General features: G+C 40.4%; 2 protein-coding genes across 2 annotated transcripts; one reads left to right on the top strand and one right to left on the bottom strand.

The window, feature by feature from the left end:
- Positions 1 to 261: 261 nt before the first annotated feature.
- On the bottom strand, positions 262 to 4685 carry LOC103723816 (beta-hexosaminidase 2). The gene is made up of 2 exons (XM_017846805.3): positions 3615 to 4685; positions 262 to 1278 (listed from the first exon to the last, which is right to left on the bottom strand). The coding sequence occupies exons 1-2, from the start codon at positions 4408 to 4410 to the stop codon at positions 332 to 334; spliced, it is 1743 nt and encodes a 580-aa protein (XP_017702294.2). The 5' UTR covers positions 4411 to 4685; the 3' UTR covers positions 262 to 331.
- A 9556-nt stretch (positions 4686 to 14241) lies between these two features.
- Positions 14242 to 21134, top strand: LOC103723815 (pheophytinase, chloroplastic). The gene is made up of 8 exons (XM_008814863.4): positions 14242 to 14602; positions 15423 to 15515; positions 16784 to 16995; positions 18260 to 18404; positions 18492 to 18564; positions 20281 to 20427; positions 20541 to 20666; positions 20764 to 21134. Exons 1-8 carry the CDS (start codon positions 14319 to 14321, stop codon positions 20824 to 20826), a joined length of 1143 nt encoding a protein of 380 aa, XP_008813085.2. The 5' UTR covers positions 14242 to 14318; the 3' UTR covers positions 20827 to 21134.
- Positions 21135 to 24469: the final 3335 nt, after the last annotated feature.

Genomic DNA, 24469 nt, shown 5'->3' on the forward strand with positions numbered 1-24469 from the left:
TATTAATGGTGTTAGTATAACATTTATATTAGAAGCATTTGTGAAAAAACAATATTTTATGAGTATATAGAAATAAATATAAATTTGAAAAGACTATTCATGCAAATTTAAATTTTTAGAAGGTTATCCATGTTTTTTTCCGACACGTTGATATCCAAAGCAGGTTGGCAGGATCCATATTCATTTGAATAGCTACATTATTATATATACTTTTCTTCTCGCTTTTCAAATAATAAAAACCCAAGCATTTCAGACAAACAGTTAAGTGCATCGAAAACACATTCACAATGCAAATCATACTTTAACTTGAACCCAATAAATTGTCATCTCCCTACCGAACCACATCACACATTCCAGGATGCGTTCGGCACCACAAAGGTTGAATGGGCTCTGCCCTAATTCCCCTGCCTACCATCCGATGACGCCAATCGTTCAATCGATCCGTTGCCTCCGCATACCTCTTCTTCCCCCTCTGGTCTCGATTTCCAGACCACAATGTTTCCGCCATTGCCGATGCCCTTGGCCACATCCTAGAATCCAACACCGTTGGGTCCGCCTGCTCCGACCACAACGCCACCTCTCCACCCAAAACTAGCTTTGCCTCGTCTTCGCTAAGCCCATACGTTATGTCGTAGTCGTACACTCTCTGCCAAGTCTTAAAAGGTCCGCACCAAGATCCTCCATCCCCGCCTCGGTCGCTGCCAATTTGATCATACGAACTATCATTGCCGACAAAATCCCCGTGTCCGCAATCTAAGTAATAAAAATCCGACGACGACACGATTGTTCGATATCCTGCGGAAACTATGAGCTTGGTGTTGTTCGGGCCATTGTTCCATGTCTGAAGAACGGTGGTCTCCGGAGGGATCGTTGATGGTTCTACTTTCACCAATGGATCCAATAGAACATCTTCCCAATAGACAGTGGTGCGATTAAGGGACGCAATGTAAGGGTGCGTCGAGTTGAGAAAAACCTCGAGAAGTTGGCTGAGTGTTCCTCCATTGGCTAAGAATGTCTGGATTCCTGGATCTGCCTTCCAGCAGCCTGGTATAATCTCATCACCACCTGCATGATAGAAGGGCTCGGGAAACAGGGAGGCAACGTCATGGATGACTCTGCGAACAACTTGGTAGGTTTTGGGCTTGAGAGGGTTGAGCTGCCCTGTTCCTGGCTCGGAGGCCAGACGTTCGGCCCAGTTGGATAGCCCATTGGGCAGCCAAAACATGTTTGCACAGGTTACGATCTCAGGATATGCCCCAGCCCATGATCCTGTGTGGCCTGCAAAACATTTGCAAGATATCAATTTTATAAAATAAAAAGAAACTGATATAAAATAAAAGTTTCTTGAGATTCAGGAATTTGTCCCTCTGCTGCTGACTTGCATGCTCCTTCCTAGTATGAAACCTATTACTTCTTGGCATTCTGCAATTGTCGCGAGACAAAGGTGGTGGGTAGATTTGAACCCGTTTATAATAAACCTATAATTAATATTATTCTGAGGGAAAGATCTCAAGCACTTTTTTTTCACGTTAAATATGGAAGTATCATGCACATAACATATACGGATACAATCAAGAAAATCAAAAAGCAATATATCACGGAGTACATAGGGCAACTTCACATCTCCCACTTCGAGGCGGTTCTCCGAGTGGTTGGCAATGGCTTCATTGGCCTTTCTAAACACGTGCTTTGCCTGAAGCACCATAAGGTCCGTAACAAAAAGGAGATAGAACATTACAACCAAGATGCCTACATGCCTTATCTATTAATATGAGTGTCCAAAAATGGTAGCCACCGGTTTTTTCCCTTTTTTGTCTTTCTTCATTGGCGTCCATAGATTTTGTCCGCCCAAGTTTCCTAATTAAAACCTACTCAAACGCCAACGCAAGGACTAAGGCCCTGTTTGGGAGAGCTGTTGGCAGTAGAGCTGTTGGAAGTAGAGCTGTTGGAAGTAGAGCTGTCTGAAGTAGAGCTGTTATAAAAAGCTGTTTGCTGTTTGGTAACTACATTCGTAAAGTGCTGTGGTACTTTGTTTTGTGTTTGGTAAACAAACTGAGAAAGTACTTTTATATGACAAAATTACCATAAAGGACATTGCATAGTATTATACAACACAACATAATAAAACATAACATAAATTAATACATAAATATACGATATAGTATAATATTATTGTAATATAAAATAATATTATGTTAATATAGCATAATAGTAATATAATTATTAGAGTAAATTAATTTTTGATAATATAACATAATATTAAATTATTTAACATATTAATGTATTATGATATAATGTAATATATATTATATTTATAATATAATACAATAATAAAAGTATAAAATATTATAATTATTAGTATAAATTAATTTCTCATAATATAACATAATATTAAATTATTTAAAATAACATATTAATGTATTATAATGTAATGTAATATAATACAATATTTATAGTATAATACAATAATAAAGGTATAAAATATTATAATTAATATTATAAATTAATTTTCCATAATATAACATAATATTAAATTATTTAAAATAACATATTAATGTATTATAATGTAATGTAATATAATACAATATTTATAGTATAATACAATAATAAAGGTATAAAATATTATAATTATTAGTATAAATTAATTTTCCATAATATAACATAATATTAAATTATTTAACATACCATATTAATGTATTATGATATAATATAATATGATATTATATTTATAGTATAATACAAAAATAAAGGTATAAAATATTATAATTATTAGTATAAATTAATTTTCCATAATATAATATAATATTAAATTATTTAACATAACATATTAATGTATTATGATATAATATAATATGATATTATATTTATAGTATAATACAAAAATAAAGATATAAAATATTATAATTATTAGTATAAAATAATTTTTCATAATAATTTTTCATAATTTTTCATAAAATAATTTTCAGCAGTCCAGGGGCTCTTCTTCATGGTCCACGCTCGAGGAGGACCTCAGCGTGGGCCGCGAGGTTGATGATAAAAAAAAAACAATAGATTGATTTTGGAAGGTATAGAAAAGGATTAAAAAATTTTTTCTTCTAAAATGTGGTTCAAGAGATGCATACAAAAATTGAAAAGAAAAATACCTTTTCTTACGGAAGGGAGTCTGACGGCTTGGGTTCTTGGCTCCAGCAGATTTTTAGGTTTATATAGGGATAAACTATGTAATTATGTTATTTTAATATGGGCATTTTTGTCAAAAATATAGCTTTCCGAAAAAGCTGAAACAGCTTCCTCCCAAAAGCTCCAAATTGAAGCTTCCTCCCAAAAGCTGTTTTCAGCTTCCCGCAAAAGCTGAAACAGCTTTTTGAAAAATTTACCAAACATAGTTTTTCATCTAAAAGTACTTTTGGAGGGCCAGAAAGTGCTTTCTGGCCCTCCAAAAGCTCCCCCAAACAGGGCCTAAATTTATCCACCAACACTACCCAAAATGACTTGCTCTGTCTTAAGATTTGATCCAAATTATACGTGGTGTTGTTATGTGAAAGAAATTTGAGATCCAATGTGACTATGGATTAAAGAATTTGAAGGAAAAAAAATGATGGCATCAATCTAACCAGGGGCATCAATCTCCGGCAGCACCCTCACGCCACGGCTCATACCGAACTCCACGATGGCCTTCACGTCTTCCGGAGTGTACCGCATGTCAGGGCCATAAGACCCCTTCTCGGCGAGGTCGGGCTCCGACGGCAGGAGAAGAGGAAAGGAGTGGGAGTCTGTGATGTGCCAGTGAAACACATTCAGCTTGTTGGCCCCCATGGCTTCAATTGTCCTCATGATGTCCTCCACCGGGTAGTAGTTCCTAGACGTGTCGAGCATCACCCCGCGGTGGGGAAAGATAGGCCGGTCGGCGACGTAGACATCGGCGGCGATCACCGGAGGATCACCCCACGATAACTGGGAGAAGGTCTCGAGGCCTCGCATGGCGCCCCAGACGGTGATGGCGGCCAAGTTGGCGAGCCCGGTGGAGGATGAAATGGACAGGGAGTAGGACTCGTCGACGCCATGCTGGAGAGGGGAGGAGAGGTCTGAGATGGAGAGAGTTAGAGAGCGTAATGGTGGGGATGAGGAGAGGTTGACGGCGGGGGCGACGATGGGGTGGTGGTGCTCGGAGAAGAGGAGGCGGGTGTAGCGGGCGACGGCGGACTGGAGGTGGGGTTCCTGGGAGTAGGCGGAGAGGATTTGGAAGGAAGGGGAGAGAGGTGTGGCTCTGGGGATTGGCCAGGAGATGGTGGTGGGTTTGGGCCACACATTTATGGGGAGAGCTTGGGAATAAGAGAGTGGGAAGAGGAAGAGGAAGAGGAATAGTACTGAGAGGATGGGAAGAGAGGAGAGGAGGAAGATTTTGGCCATTGGTGCTAAGAGTTTGGTGAGAGAGAGAGGATATGTAGATGGATAATGGGAGACTTCTTGTTGGTGTCTTTTCCTGTTTGTCCAAAAGATGCTGTGCTTCAATTTCCATGGTTAGTCCATTTGTGCTTTCTCGGGTGGGTTCTCACGATGGTCTAAGATATTTAATTATTTGTGCTTAATTTGCAGAAGATGCATAAATTATTGATGCTTACGAATGGTTCTAATTAACAGTATGTAAAGAGCAGGATTAGAGTGATTTATGCCCAAGGTTTCTAATTGACTTGCATTGTTAATTTTTGATGCAGTCTCCATAGGTCATGATTCATACTGGCCACAAACTGGTTGGATCAAGCTTTAAGCTAATAAGAGCTGGCCTTATACTTCAAGTCATTATTTTGTTGAATTTGTGGACTATATACAAAAGATTAGAATAATAAAACTATAGATTAATCCATAAAAGATCGAAGCATACTTTAGATGTCTTGAGCAGCCATCAATGATTGTTGCAGTCCATTTTATCCTTTATGCTTGTTTCTCAATGAAATAGGTGTCCACTAGAAACGTAGAGCTCTTGATGCTCTAGATTTAGAGTGAGCGAGGACTTAGCGTAATTAGTAATGTTAATGGGTTCATCCATTACGGAGCCTATTAACTAAATCAGACCTACATCAATACTTACTACACTACATGACTAAGATAATAGAGACTAAAAAAACTGTATGATCATAAATTAATTATGCGTTCCTTAAACATTCATTTGGAGGACAATTTAGTCCGTATTACGTAATAAATCAAATTAAAATCAATCTACACTTAATAGAAGCTCATTTTTATGAGAAATTTCAATATATTAATCCAAGGAAGTAGATTGAATTGTTAACAGATGCAAGCATCGGGATCTGTACAGTCATAGAAGTACAAGGAGTTGCACCTTATTTATTCATGAGTGCCGTGAGAGAATTATACATGACTGATTTAATTGACATAGTGCAATCATGTCTCATGCGCATACCACGGTCTTCTCCATTAATTAGGTATATGATCCTAATGTGTAGCTCAAGATCATTTGTCGTCTGAAGTGGATACCAACAGTACTGCAACCAATGATACCGTTCATCCTCCACGTCTCCTGAATATTGATCCTTTAGTAGATGTCTTGCAGTTAAATAACATCTATTTTCTTTGTAGACTACTAGACTTTGCGCAAAATTTCGCTTCATTTTCTAGGTCTACTGAATCACCAGCTTATGCTGCGAAACTAAATTGAGAATGAAATGCATTTAAGCAATTCAGATAAAGCTAGGTCTGATCTATATAATTATCCTGTTCTAGACACAACCAAACTTCAAATTCTAACCCATATGTCAGATAATTAGTTTCCAAAACTAAATATGGTAATGTTTAAATACCACCTAAATAGTATCATTACAATGATACCCATCGTGCATTGCACTCATTTTAAACTGAGATGACTCCAATGGAAAAGACATGAACCTCTTAAATTATAGGCTGATAATTATTAACTAGACAGACATACATCAATAATCAAAGCAACACATGTCCAGTTGAGAGTATCACCTTAATCTTATACTTGAAATTAGTTTGAATTATGTCTGAATTAATCTGGACTCAAACTAACCAACATCAACTTCAACTCTATCAGTCCACAACCGATGTGAGACGCAGGCTGGAACGGTTGTTGATCTAGTATCACCTGTATGCATGGTGATCATGGATTGCTCTGCAAAGGCAACATGAGCCACCCATTAAAAATTAGTATAAAACTTCATGTATCTAAAACCTAGCCTTTATCCACTGGAGGCATGCATTAGTTGTCAATTCCCATCTATTTGTTCTAAATTCTAGCAACTATCCATCGTACCGATTATTCCGGTTAAGCGCCGTTGCCGTTGTGTGAAAATTGAGTAGCGTAAAGGTTCATGTGATAACACTTCGAGCATCTAAAACCTAGCCTTTATCCACTGGAGGCATGCATTAGTTGATGTCAATTCCCATCTATTTGTTCTAAATTCTAGCAACCATCCATTGTACCGACTATTCCGGTTAAGTGCCGTTACCGTTGTGTTACCATAACCAGTTGCTTTTGCGTGAAAATTGAGTAGCATGAAGGTTCAAGTGCACCTGAAGATATTAAGTGAAATAATAGTTTGTTGGAAAACGCAATTAAAAAATAATAATATCTCAAATATTTTTTTTATGTAATTAAATAAGTTATTACTCGCCAAGCAACAACAATCTCTACCATCTACTTAAATAATTATTTAAGAGACAACATAATTTTTAACATGAAAAATCTTACGATGTGAAGAAAAAAATCGCGAGACCTAATCTAGCAAAAATGTTTTATTATTTAGAATAATAGGATTACAATAAATCCTCTTTAGTTCAACTAGAAGTTGTACAAATATCAACAAAATTTAATTTTGGCTTGCACAACAAGAAAATTCCATTACCAATAAAACGGATTTCAATAATAAATAACAAAATAAAGGATGGATCTCACTAAGTGTTGATGCTTGAAATAATTAATAGAAAAGATCTTTTAAAGATTTAAACCGTTCAATCTAAATGCCAAAAACAACGTACGTTTTAGTCAAATTTAGATAAAATTAACTATACAAAATGGCATTTTTTAAAAATTATTTTTCACCATTCTCTGCGGACCGGAAACCCTCAATTTTTCATGGATACCGCACTCGAAAGCCGAGACTGTCAAATTTTTTTAATTTTTCAAATAAGATGGATCCCACGTGAGGAGGGACCACACCAGCGTAGTTGAACTTTGGCGTCCTGCCTCCGTTGTTAGAAATAAAATTTGAATGTTATGTCATACCGTTTGTTTTGTTGCGTTGGAAGTTAGTCTTTGGCACGTTGCCCACAAAGCGATCTTTTTGCTTGTAGTTTTTGTCCTCAATATAATATTTGGAGATGGTTTAAGTCTAAGTTATATGTAATACCATGGCGTGCCTTTTATTTTATTTTATTTTATTGTATTGTTGCCGTTGTTGTTGAGAATGTTGGAGGGGGCAAACAAAGTCCTATGTATAGGGTGTTAGATGAAACATATAAATAGAGACGGCTGTTTTGCTTAATAGTTTAACTCATTTAATTTGATTTAATCCATTATAGATCGAGTTAAATTATTTGTTTAATAAGAAAGTCAGACTTGGATCTGAATTTTTGTCCCATTTGGTAGATAGATCAGATTTAGGTCGATAGATTTTTAATTTATTTTGCATCCGATCTGATCTGAATTTAGTCTAACTTGGTCAGGTTGCCACCCAAAAATAGTTGTTTAGAATCTCAACCAAATTATCTAAAACTTTACAAATATCACCCTCCTTGGTCCGCCCCCACCCCCCATTGCACGTTAGAATATTATTATGCACATAACCAATTTTACTTTTTGACACTAAATAGTAAGGCAACAAATAGGTCGATTGACCTACAACCTGACTCGACCGGACCCAACCCGCTTAGACACGACTCGACCCATTTTGGAGAACCCATAGGGTCAGTCGGGTTCTAACTTTAGACCCATTTTATTTTCGGGTCGGGTCCGGATTTACTGAATTCTGACCTGACGCGATCCGATCCGACCCGACTCATTTGAAATTTGAGTAATTTTGGATTTTCAATCCTACGACCCGCCCCGCCCTGATCCGACCCAAACATGTAAAACTATTTGGGCCCGCGGGGCATAGGCTGCACTGGTGCAAACCAAACAACTTCGATGATCTTTGATTAAGGCCTGGCCTAGGTTCTGGATTAGTTGTTTAACTCGGGCTTGTGAAATGCTGCTCGCTGTGGGTGAAGATGTGCTCACTGTAAGATGGGAAATTATTAGACAATGATAGGTTTCAATGTTGCTACATCCCTCAGATTAGTTTGCTGATGGAAATAAAGATATTGTTGGGGGGAAAAATGGACCACCCTACAAGTACAATTAAAGCACTCAAATTCGACAGCAAGCCTGACCTCATGCGGACCGAGGTCATTCAGGCCGAGCTCATGCAGACCGAGCTCGGAAGACTGAGCTCATGCAGACCGAGCTCATGCAGGTCGAGCTCATGCAGACCGAGCTCATGCAGGCCGAGCTCATGCAGACCGAGCTAATGCAAGCTGAGCTCATGCAAACCGAGCTCATGCAGGCCGAGCCCAGAAGGCCGAGCTTATGTAGGCTGAGCTCATGCAAACCGAGCTCATGCAGGCCGAGCCCAGAAGGCCGAGCTTATGTAGGCCGAGCTCATGCAGACCGAGCTCGGAAGATCGAGCTCATGTAGACCGAGCTCATGCAGGCCGAGCTCATATAGACCGAGCTCCGAAGACCGAGCTCATGCAGGCCGAACTCATGCAGACCGAGCTCATGCAGGCCGAGCTCATGCAAGCCGAGCTCATGCAGATCGAGCTCATGCAGGCCAAGCCTAGAAGACTGAGCTCATGCAGACCGAGCCCAGAAGATCGAGCTCATGCAGGCCAAGCCCAGAAGGCCGAGCTCAGAAGACCGAGCTCGTCGTCCACATGCTGCGGCCACGCCCTACAGCAGTCTCACCGTACCATGTTTTGCTTGCCGGCCACGCCACGACACATCAACCAAGGACCATATCCTGCTACGACTGTCAACAATTAATGCGCATGGTTTTCACGGATCTCCGGCTTACTCAAAATCTCAGGCCATCCACGGCAACTCATCGACTCACTCAACTACGTCCGGTCACCCACAACAACTCATTGGCTCCAGTCCCGTCCTCCACGGCAACGCATTAATTCAGATGACCATGCTCAATCATGATGGTAACTCATTTAATTCGTCCGGTCACATCACAGGTAACCCTGTATCCCTCTTATAAAAGGAGAACTTCTTCCTCTTCAAAGGGGGATTCTATTTCTTGATCCTGACTCTGGGGTCCCCGCATGCAATATCTCTCTTTCTCCACTAAAGCCCCCCTCTGACTTAAGCATCGGAGGGCCGGTGCTGGAAGCCTCGGCCACCGGCTTTTTACAGATCCCTCGGAGGACGCAGCCCACCGATGTACCATCCGCACCGAAAATCCCCCTCCTCAGCCCGTGGTCACCTTCGGGTCCAATTTTCAGCAACAGTTGACGCTAGAGGAAGGGCTCGAGTTGTGGCCATGAAGCTAAGGAGCAAGGGAGCTTCTAACACCTCCCGACATCGCGTCCCAAGTTCTGGACACTCAGTCCAGAACTCACCACCAAGGCCTCCGGTGGATCCAGTCCCTCAAGTCCAACCGGAGCAGTTTAACACTCTGGTGCAGCAAGTTGAAGCCTTAGCTGCCGCAGTCCAAGGCCTGCAACAATTGGAGACCCCTCCTGTGCCGCCTCCAGGGGTTCACGTTAAGTAGAGGAAGAAACTTTCTCCCGAGCCATCTCGAATTAGGCACGGCTCCCGCTGCAACGACGTGGGACGAGGGGGCAACCAGTGAGAAGTAGTAGCCTGAGTCTTACGTCAACGAGTTGGAGGATAAGAGAAATAAAAGCTGAGGTCTGGAGGAGGAGAGTTATGGAGTTTTAAAATGGGATTGTAAGCCTCTGTGATAAAAGGTACAGTCCCATTAAATCCCATTGCTCTTTAAACTCTTCTCTCATGTTCCGCGATCAGGACGAAGGCTACGTGTCCCCACTTCCCTCGTTCGGATCATCAAAGCCTGCAGCAAGTAAAAGACCAGTGTGTACTCCTTCCTCATGGGTGTAAGTCCTCAAGACGGTGCTCACGACGTCGCTCTCCTGCAAAGCGTCGCCATCACCGAAGCTCCCATCGAGCTCATGCAGGCCAAGCTCATGTAGGCCGAGCTCATTCAGGCCGAGCTTAGAAGGCCGAGCTCGTCGTCCACATGCTGCGGCCACGATCTGCAACAGTCTCATCCAGGTCGAGCTCAGAAGGCCGAACCGAGCTTAGAAGACTGAGCTTCGAAGGCCGAGCCGAGCTCGTCGTCCACATGCGGTGGCCACACCCTGCAACAGTCTCACCGCACCATGCTTTGCTTGCCGGCCAAGTCTTGAGGGACTTCGAAGCTCGGGAGCTATCAAAATATCTCCAAAAAGGTACAGAACGTCACTTTGGTTTTAAATAAATTCAATATTTTACCTATTTTCAGGTCGGAGAATCCAAAAGATGACTTACGGGTATTTCTATCTCCAACCTCGCGCATGATCCCCCAACTAAGATTGGGATGCCCCGCTGAGTCGACCGCGAGCCGCCGGCTCCCTCGGCTTCGGGAAGCATCGCAGGGTCGACCGCGAGCCCCCGGCTCCCTCGACCTCGCGCATGAACCCCCAACTAAGGTTGGGATGCCCCGTTGAGTCGACCGCGAGCAACCGGCTCCCTCAGTCTCGGAAAGCATCACAGAGTTGACCGCGAGCCCCCGGCTCTCTTGACCTCGCGCATGATCCCCCGACTAAGGTCGGGATGCCCCGCTGAGTTGACCACGAGCCAAGTCTCCCTCGACCTCGGGATGCCCCGCTAAGTCGACCGTGAGCCAAGTCTTCCTCGACCTTGGGAAGCACTGCTGGGCGCCGCTAAGTCGACCGCGAGCTAAGTCTCTCTCGACCTCGTGACGATATCTCCACGACCTTTCGACGCATTCGATGCCTTTCAACGCCATTCGACGCGTCCTATGACAACACGCCCCGATCTGAGTGGGGACACCCTGCTGAGTCGACCACAAGCCAAAGAAGGCTGCTGAAGTCAACCTCGGAGCAAAGTCGCTTAGCTCGGCTTGGACAGCTCGGCTTAAGGTCGTTAGCTCCGACTACATGAGAGGTACACACTACTTAGCACATATATCTCCACAGACATTTGGCTATATTATAAGACAATCGACGACTGGGCTACTTTCTTCGCCCGAGCCAAAAAGCAACTCGAACTCGAAAGTCGAGGGTAGTGCTGGGGAAAAAAATGGACCACCCCACAAGTACAATTAAATCACCCAAATCCGACATCAAGCCTGACCTCATGCAGGCCGAGCTCAGAAGGCCGAGCTCATGCAGGCCGAGCTCATGCCGGCCGAGCTCATGCAGGCCGAGCTCACGCAAGCCGAGCTCATGCAGACTGAGCTCCGAAGACCGAGCTCTTGCAGACCAAGCTCATGCAGGTCGAGCCCAAAAGACCGAGCTCAGAAGGCCGAGCTCATGTAAGCCGAGCCCAGAAGGCCGAGCTTAGAAGACCGATCTCGTCGTTCACATGCTGCGGCCACGCCCTGCAGCAGTCTCACCATACCATGCTTTGCTTGCCGGCCACGCCATGACACATCAATCATGGACCATACCCTGCTACGACTATCAACAATTAATGCGCATGTTCTCCACGGATCTCCGGCTTACTCAAAATCTCAGGCCATCCACGGCAAATCATCGACTCACTCAACTACGTCCGGTCACCTACAACTCATTAGCTCCAGTTCCATCCTCCACGGCAACATATTAATTCAGATGACCACACTCAATCATGACGGTAACTCATTTAATTCGTCCGGTCACATCACATGTAACCCTGTATCTCTCCTATAAAAGAAAAATTTTTCCTCTTTAAAGGGGGATTTTGTTTCTTGATCCTGACTCTGGGATTTCCGCATGCAATATCTCTCTTTCTCCACTAAAGCCCCCCTCTGACTTAAGCATCGGAGGGCCGACGCCGGAAGCCCCGGCCACCGGCTTTTTGTAGGTCCTCCGGAGGACGCAGTCCGCCGACGTACCATCCGCACCGGAGCTCCCCCTCCTCAGCCCGTGGTTACCTCCAGGTCCAATTTCCAGCAACAGATCTACTAATAGTTTTCTCTATATTCTCATGGAGGTTTTTATTGCTTATATACTCACTATCATCAATCGCTTAATTATTTCAGAGAAGAATAGTAGGGCATCAAGGGCATGCCTAAACAGAAGCGTGAAGAGTTCAGGGGCTTACTTTCTGACGCTACTAGGCCATTTCTACTGGGATACACAGAACGCTTCTTCAATGAGTTAGAACTGTTCTTGGCTTCAGGTCTAAATATCGAAGCCTCCGATAAAGTTTGCAAGTAGCATTTGGGCATGTTGTCTGTGAAATGTTGGTCACTGCCATCCAGCTAGCTGGAGATAGATCCACACTCCTTGGCGTCAACAAGCCTGGGAATTTTTGGGCCAATTCACTAATCTGAATGAGAGTTGGAAATTAGAAGCGATGGCTAAATGTTAACAAGAAACTTAACAAACTTGATTACAAAGCCAGAAAGTTGACAGCAAAGCTTAAAACATGGTGATCGTACTTATAAGCTGATACTCCACACAGCTGAAGCAAGCGTGCAAAATTTTTGAAAATTGAGTGAGCCCAAATCAAATCCAACTCGAACTCAAATTTTTTCAATTGGAATTGGATTATACATGGATCCGACCCGATCTGAATGATCCGTTAGTCAAAGTTTGTAGCCGTGGATTCGATGAGACCCGACTTAATTTTTTATTGGGTTAGATGTAGGTCTAATATTGGAATCCCAATAAGGAACTAAATTAGATAATTAGGTCGGAGTACCTCGTAATCCAGTTCGATCCGATTCATTTGTACCTCCACTAAACAACAAACTCTCCGCCTGCACCTAGGGCTGGAAGTGGGCTCGGGCCGGCCCGAAGCCCATCGGGTCGAGCCGCCCGCGGGCCGGGCTATAGGCTAGGCCCAATGCATTTTCGGGCCGGGCTCGGACTGAATAATTAAGCCCATTTCTATTTCGGACCGGGCTCGGGTATCTCATTGGCCTGGCCCGGGCCCGGCCCAAGCCCGAGCCCACCTCCAGCCTGAGGAGTAGCCTGAACTTGCTGGAAGCCAGAATGAGATCAAAGAGGAGGGGGATGAAGGCGTCATTGGCGACGAGGGCGATGTCGATCCAGGAGACGTACCGCTTCATGGTGTCGAGGGCGGCGATGGCGAGGTCGGGGTCGGAGGAGCGGTAAAGAGAGATGGCGTCGAACTAGTGGTGGGCGATCTGGGGGACACACTGGAGGCGCATGGAGTCCTTGACGCGGGAGGCGGCGGCGGCCTCGTCGGGGGAGCGGGGGTAGTCCTGGCTGAGGAGGTCGTCATCGAGGGCCGCGAGGAGGCGGGCGAACATGTCGACAGGGAGAGGGTCGGTGGATGGGAGGCAGGGGAGGAGTTGGTGGAAGGGGGAGGGCCAGAGGGTGGAGTACTCAAGGCGGATGAGGGCGGCGATGACCTGAGCGAGCTTGTTGCGGAGGAAGAGGATGAGGGTGGGAGGGGGCAGTGGAAGGGGAGGGAGAGGAGGGAGGAGCGGAGAAGGAGGAGGTCGGCGGGGGAACATGTCGACAGCGAGAGGGTCGGCGGATGGGAGGCAGGGGAGGAGTTGGAGGAAGGGAGAGGGCCAGAGGGTGGGGTACTCGAGGCGGATGAGGGCGGCGATGACTTGAGTGAGCTTGTTGCGGAGGAAGGAAGGGGATGAGGGTGGGAAGGGGCAGTCGGAGCCTCGGAGGTGAGGGAGAGGAGGGAGGAGCGGAGAAGGAGGAGGTCGGCGGGGGAAAGACGGGAATACCGGAGGAAGTGGGCTACTCCTCGGGCTCGTGATCGGGCCGGCCCTATTGGGCTCGGGCCGGGCTCGGACCGAGTTTCCGTAAAATTGTTCAGGCCTAGGCCTGGTCCGAAGCCTGGAAAATAATTTCGGGCCAGACTTGGTTAGAGGTGTGGCCCGGCCCGCCCACTTCCAGCCCTACCAAGACCGCTATTTCTGTGGGCTCATTCATCTCGGTGACTACGCCAATGATTCGCGTGGTGCACTGCTTACGTGGTGCAGGGTATAAATTGTTCCGTGCCTCCATTTACGCCAAGCGTTCCGAATCCCTCTCCTCCCCTCCCATTCCTCTCATCTCCGGCACGAGATAGAGATGAGATGGAGTGCTCCCTCTCCTTAGAATTAACCAGGAAGATGGCGAGCACCAGCTCTTCTTTTCTTCCCTCTTCCTTTCCTCCCCCCAATCCCCATCTCCGGAGCGGTATCGTTTCGCTGGATGGACTTCATCGCCCGAATCTTCCAAAACCCATCTCGCCGATGAAATCCCTTCTCTTTTCTCGATTCTCCTCGATTAGGTCGAGATCTATTTTCTGTTTAAAGGGGCAGTCCGATCCAATGCCGGTTGTCTCGACCTCCTCCTTGGAACCAGAAGTTCGCACTGGGTATTTATTGCCACTCTTCTTTGTTCTGGTTTCTTGTAGATAGCATTGTTCTTATCGTTTTTTAGCCTACGCTATTGATTTCAATCTGCCACTGATCCTGAATTAATTCAATTTTCTCATATCCTTTTCATTGAAAAAACCTTTTGTGAAATTATTAGACTACTAAAATCTTACTCGAACATTTTGTTTTAATTTGCTGAAATACTAAATTCAACAAGTCTGAGCTACATAGCATAACGATTAATTGAAGCAAAATGGTATCCTTTGTGAGCCGGGAAAAAAAGGTGAATACTATCCGGCATGGTTTCAAAAACAGGTGGAATGGGTCAGTACCCGGTACCATACCATTCCAATGCCAAATGATCTCGGGAGAACAAAACTGGTTCAGGTCCGATACCAGTATTTAAACCCTTTATATTCAGTGTAATGCGTCCGAATATGGTTGATACTCATGTGGATTGGTAAATACATAATTAACCAAAATGTTTGATGTGTATATGTGCTAGTATGATCAATAAGTCGGCACAATTACTTAATTTCTTTATCTTTTCCTTGCCATCACTCTAGAACTGGAGGCTGAAACTAACATGCAAAATGGAGTTGGAACTGGGAAGATTGATTACTTGCACCTGCTCATGGAACAGAAAGAAAATGGATTTCCACTCTCGCTTATATTTTTGTTATGTGAATTTATTGTCTTAAAAGTTTGCCTACATTTTGGATTACATTTATTTGGTAACTTTATTAGGTATGTCATGCATTGATATGATATGTTTGTTTTTCTTCTGAGGGTTCATTTGCTTAATTTTCTGTCTTGCAGCATGTGGAATTGGCAAGGTTATCGCATTCGTTACCAGTATGCTGGAAAAAGTGGGCCTGCACTAGTTTTAGTTCATGGTTTTGGGGCAAACAGGTGTATTTTATAGACAAAACTCCTCCCCATTTGCTGACAACTTAGTATTGTAGGTATTGGTGTGGGCATGTTACTCCAGAAAAAGGTTGTTATGCCTGTGAAATGTCATCATTTATAGAACATATTCATTATGTTTAATTTGTTTGTTTTCTTGATGGAACCATTCACTATCAATTGCTCTTTTTATTCTTTACTTAAAATAACCATTATCTTTGATTGTATCAGGTAAGTGCAATTGTTTTCTGGAATGTCATTGGAGGAAAATGTGTCTACAAGTTGACCCAAGAACTTATAAATTTCACTAAGAACCATTCTTGAATAGCATAAAGTTTATCAAAAGTAGAAATCTAGAATTTTATAAGAGAATAATTGCTTCTGCTGTGGTTTGAAAAAATATAGTATATTATGAATTCTGTTTAATTGACAGTATTCTTAACCATAAGCGTGTATAGCTAAAGCTGTGGGCTGGGCCATTAGTTTAGGTTCATTGGTCTTCATTGTCAATTTAAGCTCAAAAGCAAGGCCTAAAACAACATTTAAACCTGCTGCCTTTTAATCTTTGGTAGCAACATGCTATTCTACTTTCACATGTGGTGTGGTCTCCCATCTTTAATGCTCTTCTTGCCACTCCTCTTCGCCCATTCGGTGCATAAGTTGTTAACATGTGCCTCATGAACAAGCAAACCTAGAATAATACGTTATAATTTACACGATCGGCCAGCACGACCAGCAGCCATGTTATTTTTATTCCAAAATGGGTGTTTATATGGCATGTATGCTCAAAACTTATCTATCATTGCATTTTCCATAGGGGAACAAGAAAAAATAAATATCTCAAAAAGTAGAAGACCTTAAAAGGAAATAAAAGAGGAAAGTAGGAAAAAATCGTACTTTAACTTAGAGATGAGTGAAGCTGTTGAGGTATGACCTGGATTTCCCTCTTTTATCCCAATAGAATATGAAAGAGCACTAGAACAACCCAGATGACTCAGTGTACGGTGATCATGTCTGGGAAAAGAGTAATTTTTATCATATTTGTATTGTAAGATCTATCTTCGCATTGGCTTTGAACTACAATGCTCAAGTCTTGAAACCATCTCCTAGAATTGGTTTCTATATTTCAAATTTTTATCATATTTCATAAAATAGCTGAATGTATTTTGGAAGCATCGTACATGGATTGATTTGCTTATTTATTGGTTTCTCTTTATTTGCCTAGTATGGTGTCCTCAACAAGCGGTGTTGACTAATTGGGTTTCCTTTTGTAGTGACCATTGGCAGAAAAACATTTCTGTTCTTGCAAAGTCACACAGCGTGTACGCAATTGATCTTATTGGTTTTGGTTATTCTGATAAACCAAATTCGCGGAAGCCTGGCATGAATTCTATTTATACATTTGAGACATGGGCATCCCAACTAAATGAGTTTTGTGCTGATGTCGTCAAAGATGTTCCATTCTTTATTTGCAACTCCATTGGAGGTATGGCTCATGCAAAGATTCCATAATCAACAAGAATTGACTAATCATACTATAATGATGTTTCTATGATGTAACCCTGAAAATCATAAGAAGAGGTTGATCCTTCTACATTTTCTGGACTTCCCTAGAATTTTTGAGGAAACATTAGGAAAAATAATGGGGAAAGCTAACCAATAGAGAGTTGGAAAGGGTGAGAGATTGGGAAGCCCAGGCAATCAGTTTCTTGTTGTTTTTTTTCTGTTCCTTTCTTTTTTATCTAACTTTGTTCGCTTGTTTCCTTTTCTAGATACCCCTCGCTCTGTTTGCCATGAGAGAAGAGGTGGAATCCAGTGAGGACTTTGACATGCCATTCTTGACTTTGCACAAGTCAGGCATGATAGAACTCTAGGCTGTGGTTGGGTGTTATCTCAACCGGCAAATCCTATGAGCCTACTAACTTAATAAAAAGCCCAATCTAAAGTCTCAATCAAATGGAACAAAAAATAACTAATGAAAGATTTCAAACTAAAATTAAATAAATGTAAACCCAATCTAACCCTGAATTACATCATTCCAGCATGTAATCTTCGTATGGTTACAGTGTTCATGGACACATCTCCTTGAGTTATCAGCGTGAACATGCCTCTGTGAAACCCAAGAAATAAGAAAAACTATACAGTCTACTATAACATCTATCTAAATATGATATCATGATTTTAATTTTGGAAATTTTAGAAAAGAAAGAGTTTTTATTATGTGAAATTGGGCCACCATGATATGCCTATCATCATTAGTTTCAAGAACGTATTTATGTTTCCCTGGAAACCTAGGAACTGGAAAGGCGTAGAATGTATAAACTGTATGCCCATTATGAATAAGAAATATGTGATTCTGAAGTTTGACAAATGAAAAGCATTCTTTGTTTATATTTGGTTGGTCTGTCATTGGTTATGGGATTGCTAAACCCTTTTCCAAAGATATATGCACACTTGAATACATATATGTACTTATTAGTATACATATATGCACAAGGTGATAAATACGTGTCATGATTCTGGCCTCGGTAGCTATCATGGCAATATAAATTTTAGATACCTAACACTCTTTTTGCCTGCTCAAGCCTTGTGGCTACTGAGTAACTGTTTAACTACATAATGCCTGCATGAGAAAGTATAAAGCTGTTTATTGTCAAAATGCAAGACTAACCAATGGAGATTTCTTACTATAGTATAGATAGATAATCTTACGAGCTATGCCTTGTATACAATTGCTATTTGCTTCACAGGAGTAGTCGGTCTTCAGGCAGCTGTTATGGAGCCTCAACTCTGTAAGGGTATTGTGCTACTAAACATTTCTTTAAGAATGCTTCACATTAAGAAGCAGCCTTGGTATGCGAGACCTTTTGTTAAATCATTCCAGAGCCTATTACGGTAATTAATGTTTGATACCTGACCTTGTAAATGATCTTGCTGTAGCTTGCTATGGTTATGCTCAGGATGCAAATTCTGTTGTTACAGGAATACAGCTGTTGGAAAGCTGTTTTACAATGCAGTTGCCACACCGGACTCTGTTAGAAGTATTCTATGTCAGGTATTTTTGTCAAAACATTGGATATGAACCCTCTCACGTGAGTACAGTAAATGTGCTGGATTACACAAAATCGATTATTCTACTTTGAATGTTTAATATTTAATTTATTGATCATGGGATAAGTTTGACAGATGGGCCAATTCAAACTTTTGCATACATAGATGTTGTAAAATTTTCTAGTGGCGTCTGAGAATCAAGAGGTTTTTGTCGAACAAGGACTGTGTGCATTTGAATTGATGGCTTTTTTGAGGTCATTTGAAAACTCAGACATCATTTCCTTGTGATTATTAAAAAAATTATATGAAAAAGGGTGGTTTTCAATGCCATATAATGTATACTCAGAAGACAGTAGCAGACAGATGGGAAACCAGTGAGTCCATTTACGGTGTACTCTTCATGAAATCAAAACAGTTGTTAGTGAATGAGATTTCCTATTGAATTGTTATAGTATTAGTAGAATTGATAGCTGCTGGTATGCTAATATACTATAATACATTGCATGCATTTTTTAAAGCACATTCACTTCCAAAACATCTAAACAGTTAAAAACTAAATATGTTCTATCCACTTTTCAATCTTGTTCCTTCTCCCAATCCCTGACAGAGCTAGTTGCCTAGTTGTCTATGTTGTCAAGCACCAGTCATTTCTACAACTTTTTCTATCAATTTTCATCAGTATATTTGATAATCTGCTATTATTTGTGAATGCTTTTACATTTTATGATCTGCAACTGCCAAATCTGGTACTTACAATTACACTATTATTTGCATGCATGGCTTAAAGAATGGTGCATAATGCCCATGTCATTCAGTTCCAAAATATGTGTGCATGAGATCATATTGTACCAAGCTGAATGCTGGCATGCTTCAGTCTTGAGAGATGCACCCACATGTGGAAAATGTGAAGATGGAATGACAGCCTAATTTCTCTGTTCTATAATATCTTTAGTTACTCTAAGTTAAACTCGTTTTGGTCAGATCACATGCTTGACCAATTTGAACAGATCAACATTGTAAATTATCTCCAATTTGCATATTTTTGCTGATTAATATATAATTTGAATTCATGTCATAGGGATATGATATTAATTCAGTAAATCAATGTATCAGAGTAATTTGAACCGTATTTGCTCAGTTGTATTGGAAAATCAGACTGCATATTATGTTGCAGAAATTGTTCCTTAGCATCATATTCTGTGAGGACGCATTGCATATAGTAGCACAAAATTCTTCCAGTAGCCTTTACATGTTTCATGAGAAACATGTATCGTTCTTGTTGTTGTTTCCAATAATATGAATACTTTCAGTACAGAAAAAGTAATTTTCCTCGAGAAAAAGGACTTGTACTCAAAATGATGTCACTGGAAATTAGCAGTGCTAACATCTTTTTGTCTTCATTTTGATTGAAAAGAAAAATATAAATTCCTTGTGAACATGACAGTTACTTATCTTTCTTTATGAATATATTCGTGTAGAAGCAAATGCATGCCTGACATATTTCATGGGATAAGAACATCTAAAGATGCTTTGCTGTGTCATTTTGTTTCCATTTCCATTTAACATGTCTAGCCTGCCTGGTATAATTAAACTTGATACTTGCAATCTTCATCATGATTATAGCTCTATGAGTAAAGAGCATGTAAGCCATGTTCTTACTTTTTATAATCCATTATTTACTTTTCTTCTATTGTACTGGTTCTTACGAGGTTCTTTTTAGTGTTATTATGACACATCTACGGTGACAGATGAGTTAGTTCAGATAATTTTGCAGCCAGGACTTGATCCTGGTGCAGCTGATGTATTTCTTGATTTCATCTGCTACTCGGATGGTCCTCTACCTGAAGAACTGCTCCCTATAGTGAAGGTTAGTGGAGAGGCTACTTGTGTTTACCATGTCTCCTCCTCTTTGTTTTGTCTGTATCTTGCTAATACAACTTCTATCGACTTCCATTTTGTTGTTCTTTCTTTTGTCCCCAGTGTCCAGTTTTGATCGCTTGGGGAGACAAGGACCCATGGGAGCCTGTCGAACTTGGAAAGAACTATGCAGATTTTAATACGGTGGAAGACTTCATTATCCTTCCCAATGTTGGCCACTGCCCACAGGTTCTTTGCAGACTCTGTTACTACGGTTAATGAAATACTGATTTCAGTTCGTTGCTTTATTTCTCCTTGCTCATATGCCCTGTTCTTTTCTGTGCAGGATGAAGCACCAAATCTTGTAAATCCCCTAATTGAATCATTTGTTAAGCGGCATTCCAGTTGAGAGATGGATTCTCCATCTTGAGATATATATGACAATTTTGTTGAGACATCTCCTCGGGTGTTGATACTACCATTTCTCACCTAACCACAATTACCAGTTCATTTGGATCTTTCATTCAAGAATAGACACCGAAATTCCAGAATGGATAAATAACATGACATTCAATTTCAACAGATTTCCGATTTAATGTTTTGCTATCTGACATATAATAGATAATACTTTTAGTTTGTAAATGATTCAACTCTGTCCACTTTGGCATTTTATTATGATTTGTTTTATGAGAACTGTTTAGGTCATTTTATTTATCACTAGAAGTTTTCAATATGATTAAAAACTATAGACTGACTAGAATTGTACCTAGTCAATCTATTGTAATGGTTCATATTAATTTTTCACCTTAAAATGCTGTGTTCTTCATTACATTTAGAAATAAATGCTTTGTCTTGTAAAACTTTTATCTGAAATTATTTCCTTAGGAGGCAATAATCTTTGATCTCCATTAAGCAGTAAAAAAAAGGCATGATCAAAATTCAGCTCAATCAGTACTTGCAGCAATTAAAAGGTCATGTTCACCACTTTTTATTCTGCGATGATTACCCATTCCTCTTTACAGCTTCCAGATTTTAGTCTCTTGCAGTTTTATTTTTGGAAAGATTTTGATCTGAGTTTGGTACATGATTGAAACACTTGAACTTTACCTCTTTTTTTTTTATAGTGTAGTATTATAGAATCATAGTATTTTTTGAGAATTCAATTAATACAGCTGGTTTGGTATATGGTCAGACCAGATGCTCACTCAGTTGTAATATCATACAATGTTTACATGCAACCGGATGCTCATTATCCATGTCCAAATTTTTGGATGCATCACCATAAATTGAACCTCTAGAAATATCATTATAATGGGCAAGCCCAGTTCATGGCTTGTGTGAATGCTTGATCATCCTCTGCATGATATCTTCCACAAAGAGCAGGCGTTGCTGAGTAGAAAAGGTAAGATCCAAAGATTTTAGAAGGCCTGGGAATCAAGTGGATATTTGACATTTGTATTTTTGCAGGGTGCTAATTGGCTAAGTTAGTATGATATTTTGTATTGATATAAAGGACATACGCTCGGTACTGCCTTCAGTATTTGTCTATCTGCCATCAACTATCATAGATACAAATCCCAATGAAAGAATTGATTCTCCGAGCCCCAAATGTGGATTTTTTTACTATTAGAAGATGCTTCAAGGAGTCCGTTTTGTGTATGCGAAAAATTTATGATTTGATAACTCTACAATCAACCAATTTCTTTGCATTCGGCAATAAATTTCTTAAGTTGCACCGATCTTCTTTTATCATATGGCAAGTGAATTTTTCATGTGCATGTAACAAGCTTTCCCTAGCATTACTTTTTCAGAATGTTTTTTTTGGATAAAATTCTTTTTGCCTATGAGATCTCACATAAGTGATTTTGGGAAATATAGAAAACTAGACTAGTGCCATCAATCGAGGTTTCTAAAAGTAAAGCAGTCCTAATACCAATATGAATTAAGATTTCGACATTTTCTAAAATCCCAGTAATGTGTAAGATTCAGATTTTGAAATCTCAACCCTCCCCCACCTCATCCCGAAAAAAAAAATGGAAATGAAATTACCAAACAATCTTAAATCATCCGGTATGGTAAATCCAAGATTAGTGATTAGGTTTCGCAAATGACCAACTGTTGGTATTTTATTAGATTATATCTCTTAGTTTATTGGTTTATATTGACTAGGATAATAGTTGCCAAGATTTTTAATGTGCTGGTGAAGGATTATTACCCAAAAATCTAGAACTTCTCCCTTGCATGGTAAGACTCCATAAAAGGATAAATTTTCACAACTGGAATGGAAACTTCATAATCCCTATAGAATCTGGATATTGTCAATGTTCTTTCTATTTGATTCTGATATCTCTTATATAGACTATATTCTGGCAAAATATCTTATGTTATCATTTTTTGTATGATGCTAGAGATGAAAATAGACCTTTTGATAATATCTATCTAGATCTAATATAAATTTGAGCATTTGACAAATATCCGTATCTACATTTATATCCGTCAAAGATAAGATATAAATATGTATAGATAGCGTTTCAATCTGTATTGGAATACCTTTTTTCTTGTAATCCATCTTATCTATGTGACCTTCATATCCAGTGTGCATTCATATCCATTTAAAATAAATTTAGATATAATTTTTTGCATCCATTAATGTCAATATCTGCATCTATATTCACTATATATAAATGGATGCGGATATAGATTATATTGAAGTTCCCCAACCAAGTGGATTATCTTGAATCATGCATGAATTGGGATAAGCTTAAAAAAGACTATATCCAATCCATATTCAATCTATTTTTTCCACCTTATATGATGATGCCCATTTTGTAGAATTAGAAAACAAATTTAGAGTCCAATGAAATGTAAGATACCGTGCTGGCTTCTCAAAAATATGGGATATCGTGCTTTAGGCATGTTTGATGATATGGTTGTTTGTATTCTCAGCGCGTTGGGGCCCCATGGCTGCATCTCATAGTTGAATATTCTTCTCTATAAACATGAACTACACACGTACGCCTGATTAATTAGCCTGTTTTTGACGAAGAAAGCATGTTAATTAGTCCGAGAGAAATCCAAGAAAACTTGGAGGCACCAAACATTGGACAAGACAACGTGTTTCCCATTTGTTCATGCTTCGTATGAAACTCATGAGTATTTCTTGTTATTTGGGTAGGACAACTAAAATCTCATGAGTTTCACAACCCATGAACGCCGTGTGGACCTTCAGCTGCCAACCGACGCGGGCTCTCCGTCTGGTCACAGACACACACACATATGATCACATTTGTTTATTTAGTACACATAGATAATAGTAGTAAACAAATACTCTTGTTCTGTGAGTTTGAATTTTGGATAGGATCTGCATGGTTATAATGTGGATGGATCTCTTTCCTTTTTCTTGGAAAGAACTAATTCTAATTCCTTTTTCTCTATTTTCATACTTGCTAATGCATATTTCTTTGATGATTACGTTGTTTATTTAGTACAAATAGATGATATATAATGAGTAGAGGCAACAGTCCTCATCATTTATTATACTTCTTAATTTTTATTTTATATTACTTTAATATTAAATTTTTACCTAGAAAGATTAAATTTTTTGTATTTTTATACAATGATCGTGCTAAATTACATAACTAGAGATGAAAGTGAAGCTGATAATATTCGTTCAAATCTATTTTTCTATCCGAATGTTTCTATAAATAGATATAAATTTGAGTATCTGTATTCGTATTCAAATTCACTAAACATTAATGGATATGGATATGGATTGGTAATTGTTTGATCCGTAACCAAATATATGGTTTTGTTTACAATTCTATTTATCTTGTATAGCTCTGATGAACTGTAAAGAGAAGCAACTAACAATATAATTTAATTTACCAATTTACATCCATATTTATGTTTATACAATCAATATCTTATTTGTATCTGTATCCTTTGAAACAAATATTACTATTAATATTAGAGAGAGACATGGATATACTGATATTCGGTCCACACCCTTCTAAGCCCTATATGCAATTGTCAAAGCCAAAGGGCACATTTGT

The sequence above is a fragment of the Phoenix dactylifera genome, unplaced genomic scaffold, assembly GCF_009389715.1.
Source record: "Phoenix dactylifera cultivar Barhee BC4 unplaced genomic scaffold, palm_55x_up_171113_PBpolish2nd_filt_p 000076F, whole genome shotgun sequence".
Classification (NCBI taxonomy): Eukaryota; Viridiplantae; Streptophyta; class Magnoliopsida; order Arecales; family Arecaceae; genus Phoenix; species Phoenix dactylifera.

What these genes read in the sequence shown, in the direction of transcription:
- LOC103723816 (XM_017846805.3), bottom strand. Translation starts at nt 4,410, where the DNA reads ATGGCCAAAATCTTCCTCCTCTCCTCTCTTCCCATCCTCTCAGTACTA. An exon ending in GCCGGAGATTGATGCCCCTG is followed by an intron (nt 1,279 to 3,614) that starts GTTAGATTGATG and finishes AATGTTTTGCAG; the next exon opens with GCCACACAGGATCATGGGCT.
- LOC103723815 (XM_008814863.4), top strand. Translation starts at nt 14,319, where the DNA reads ATGGAGTGCTCCCTCTCCTTAGAATTAACCAGGAAGATGGCGAGCACC. An exon ending in GAACCAGAAGTTCGCACTGG is followed by an intron (nt 14,603 to 15,422) that starts GTATTTATTGCC and finishes TCTGTCTTGCAG; the next exon opens with CATGTGGAATTGGCAAGGTT. An exon ending in ATGTTGGCCACTGCCCACAG is followed by an intron (nt 20,667 to 20,763) that starts GTTCTTTGCAGA and finishes TTTTCTGTGCAG; the next exon opens with GATGAAGCACCAAATCTTGT.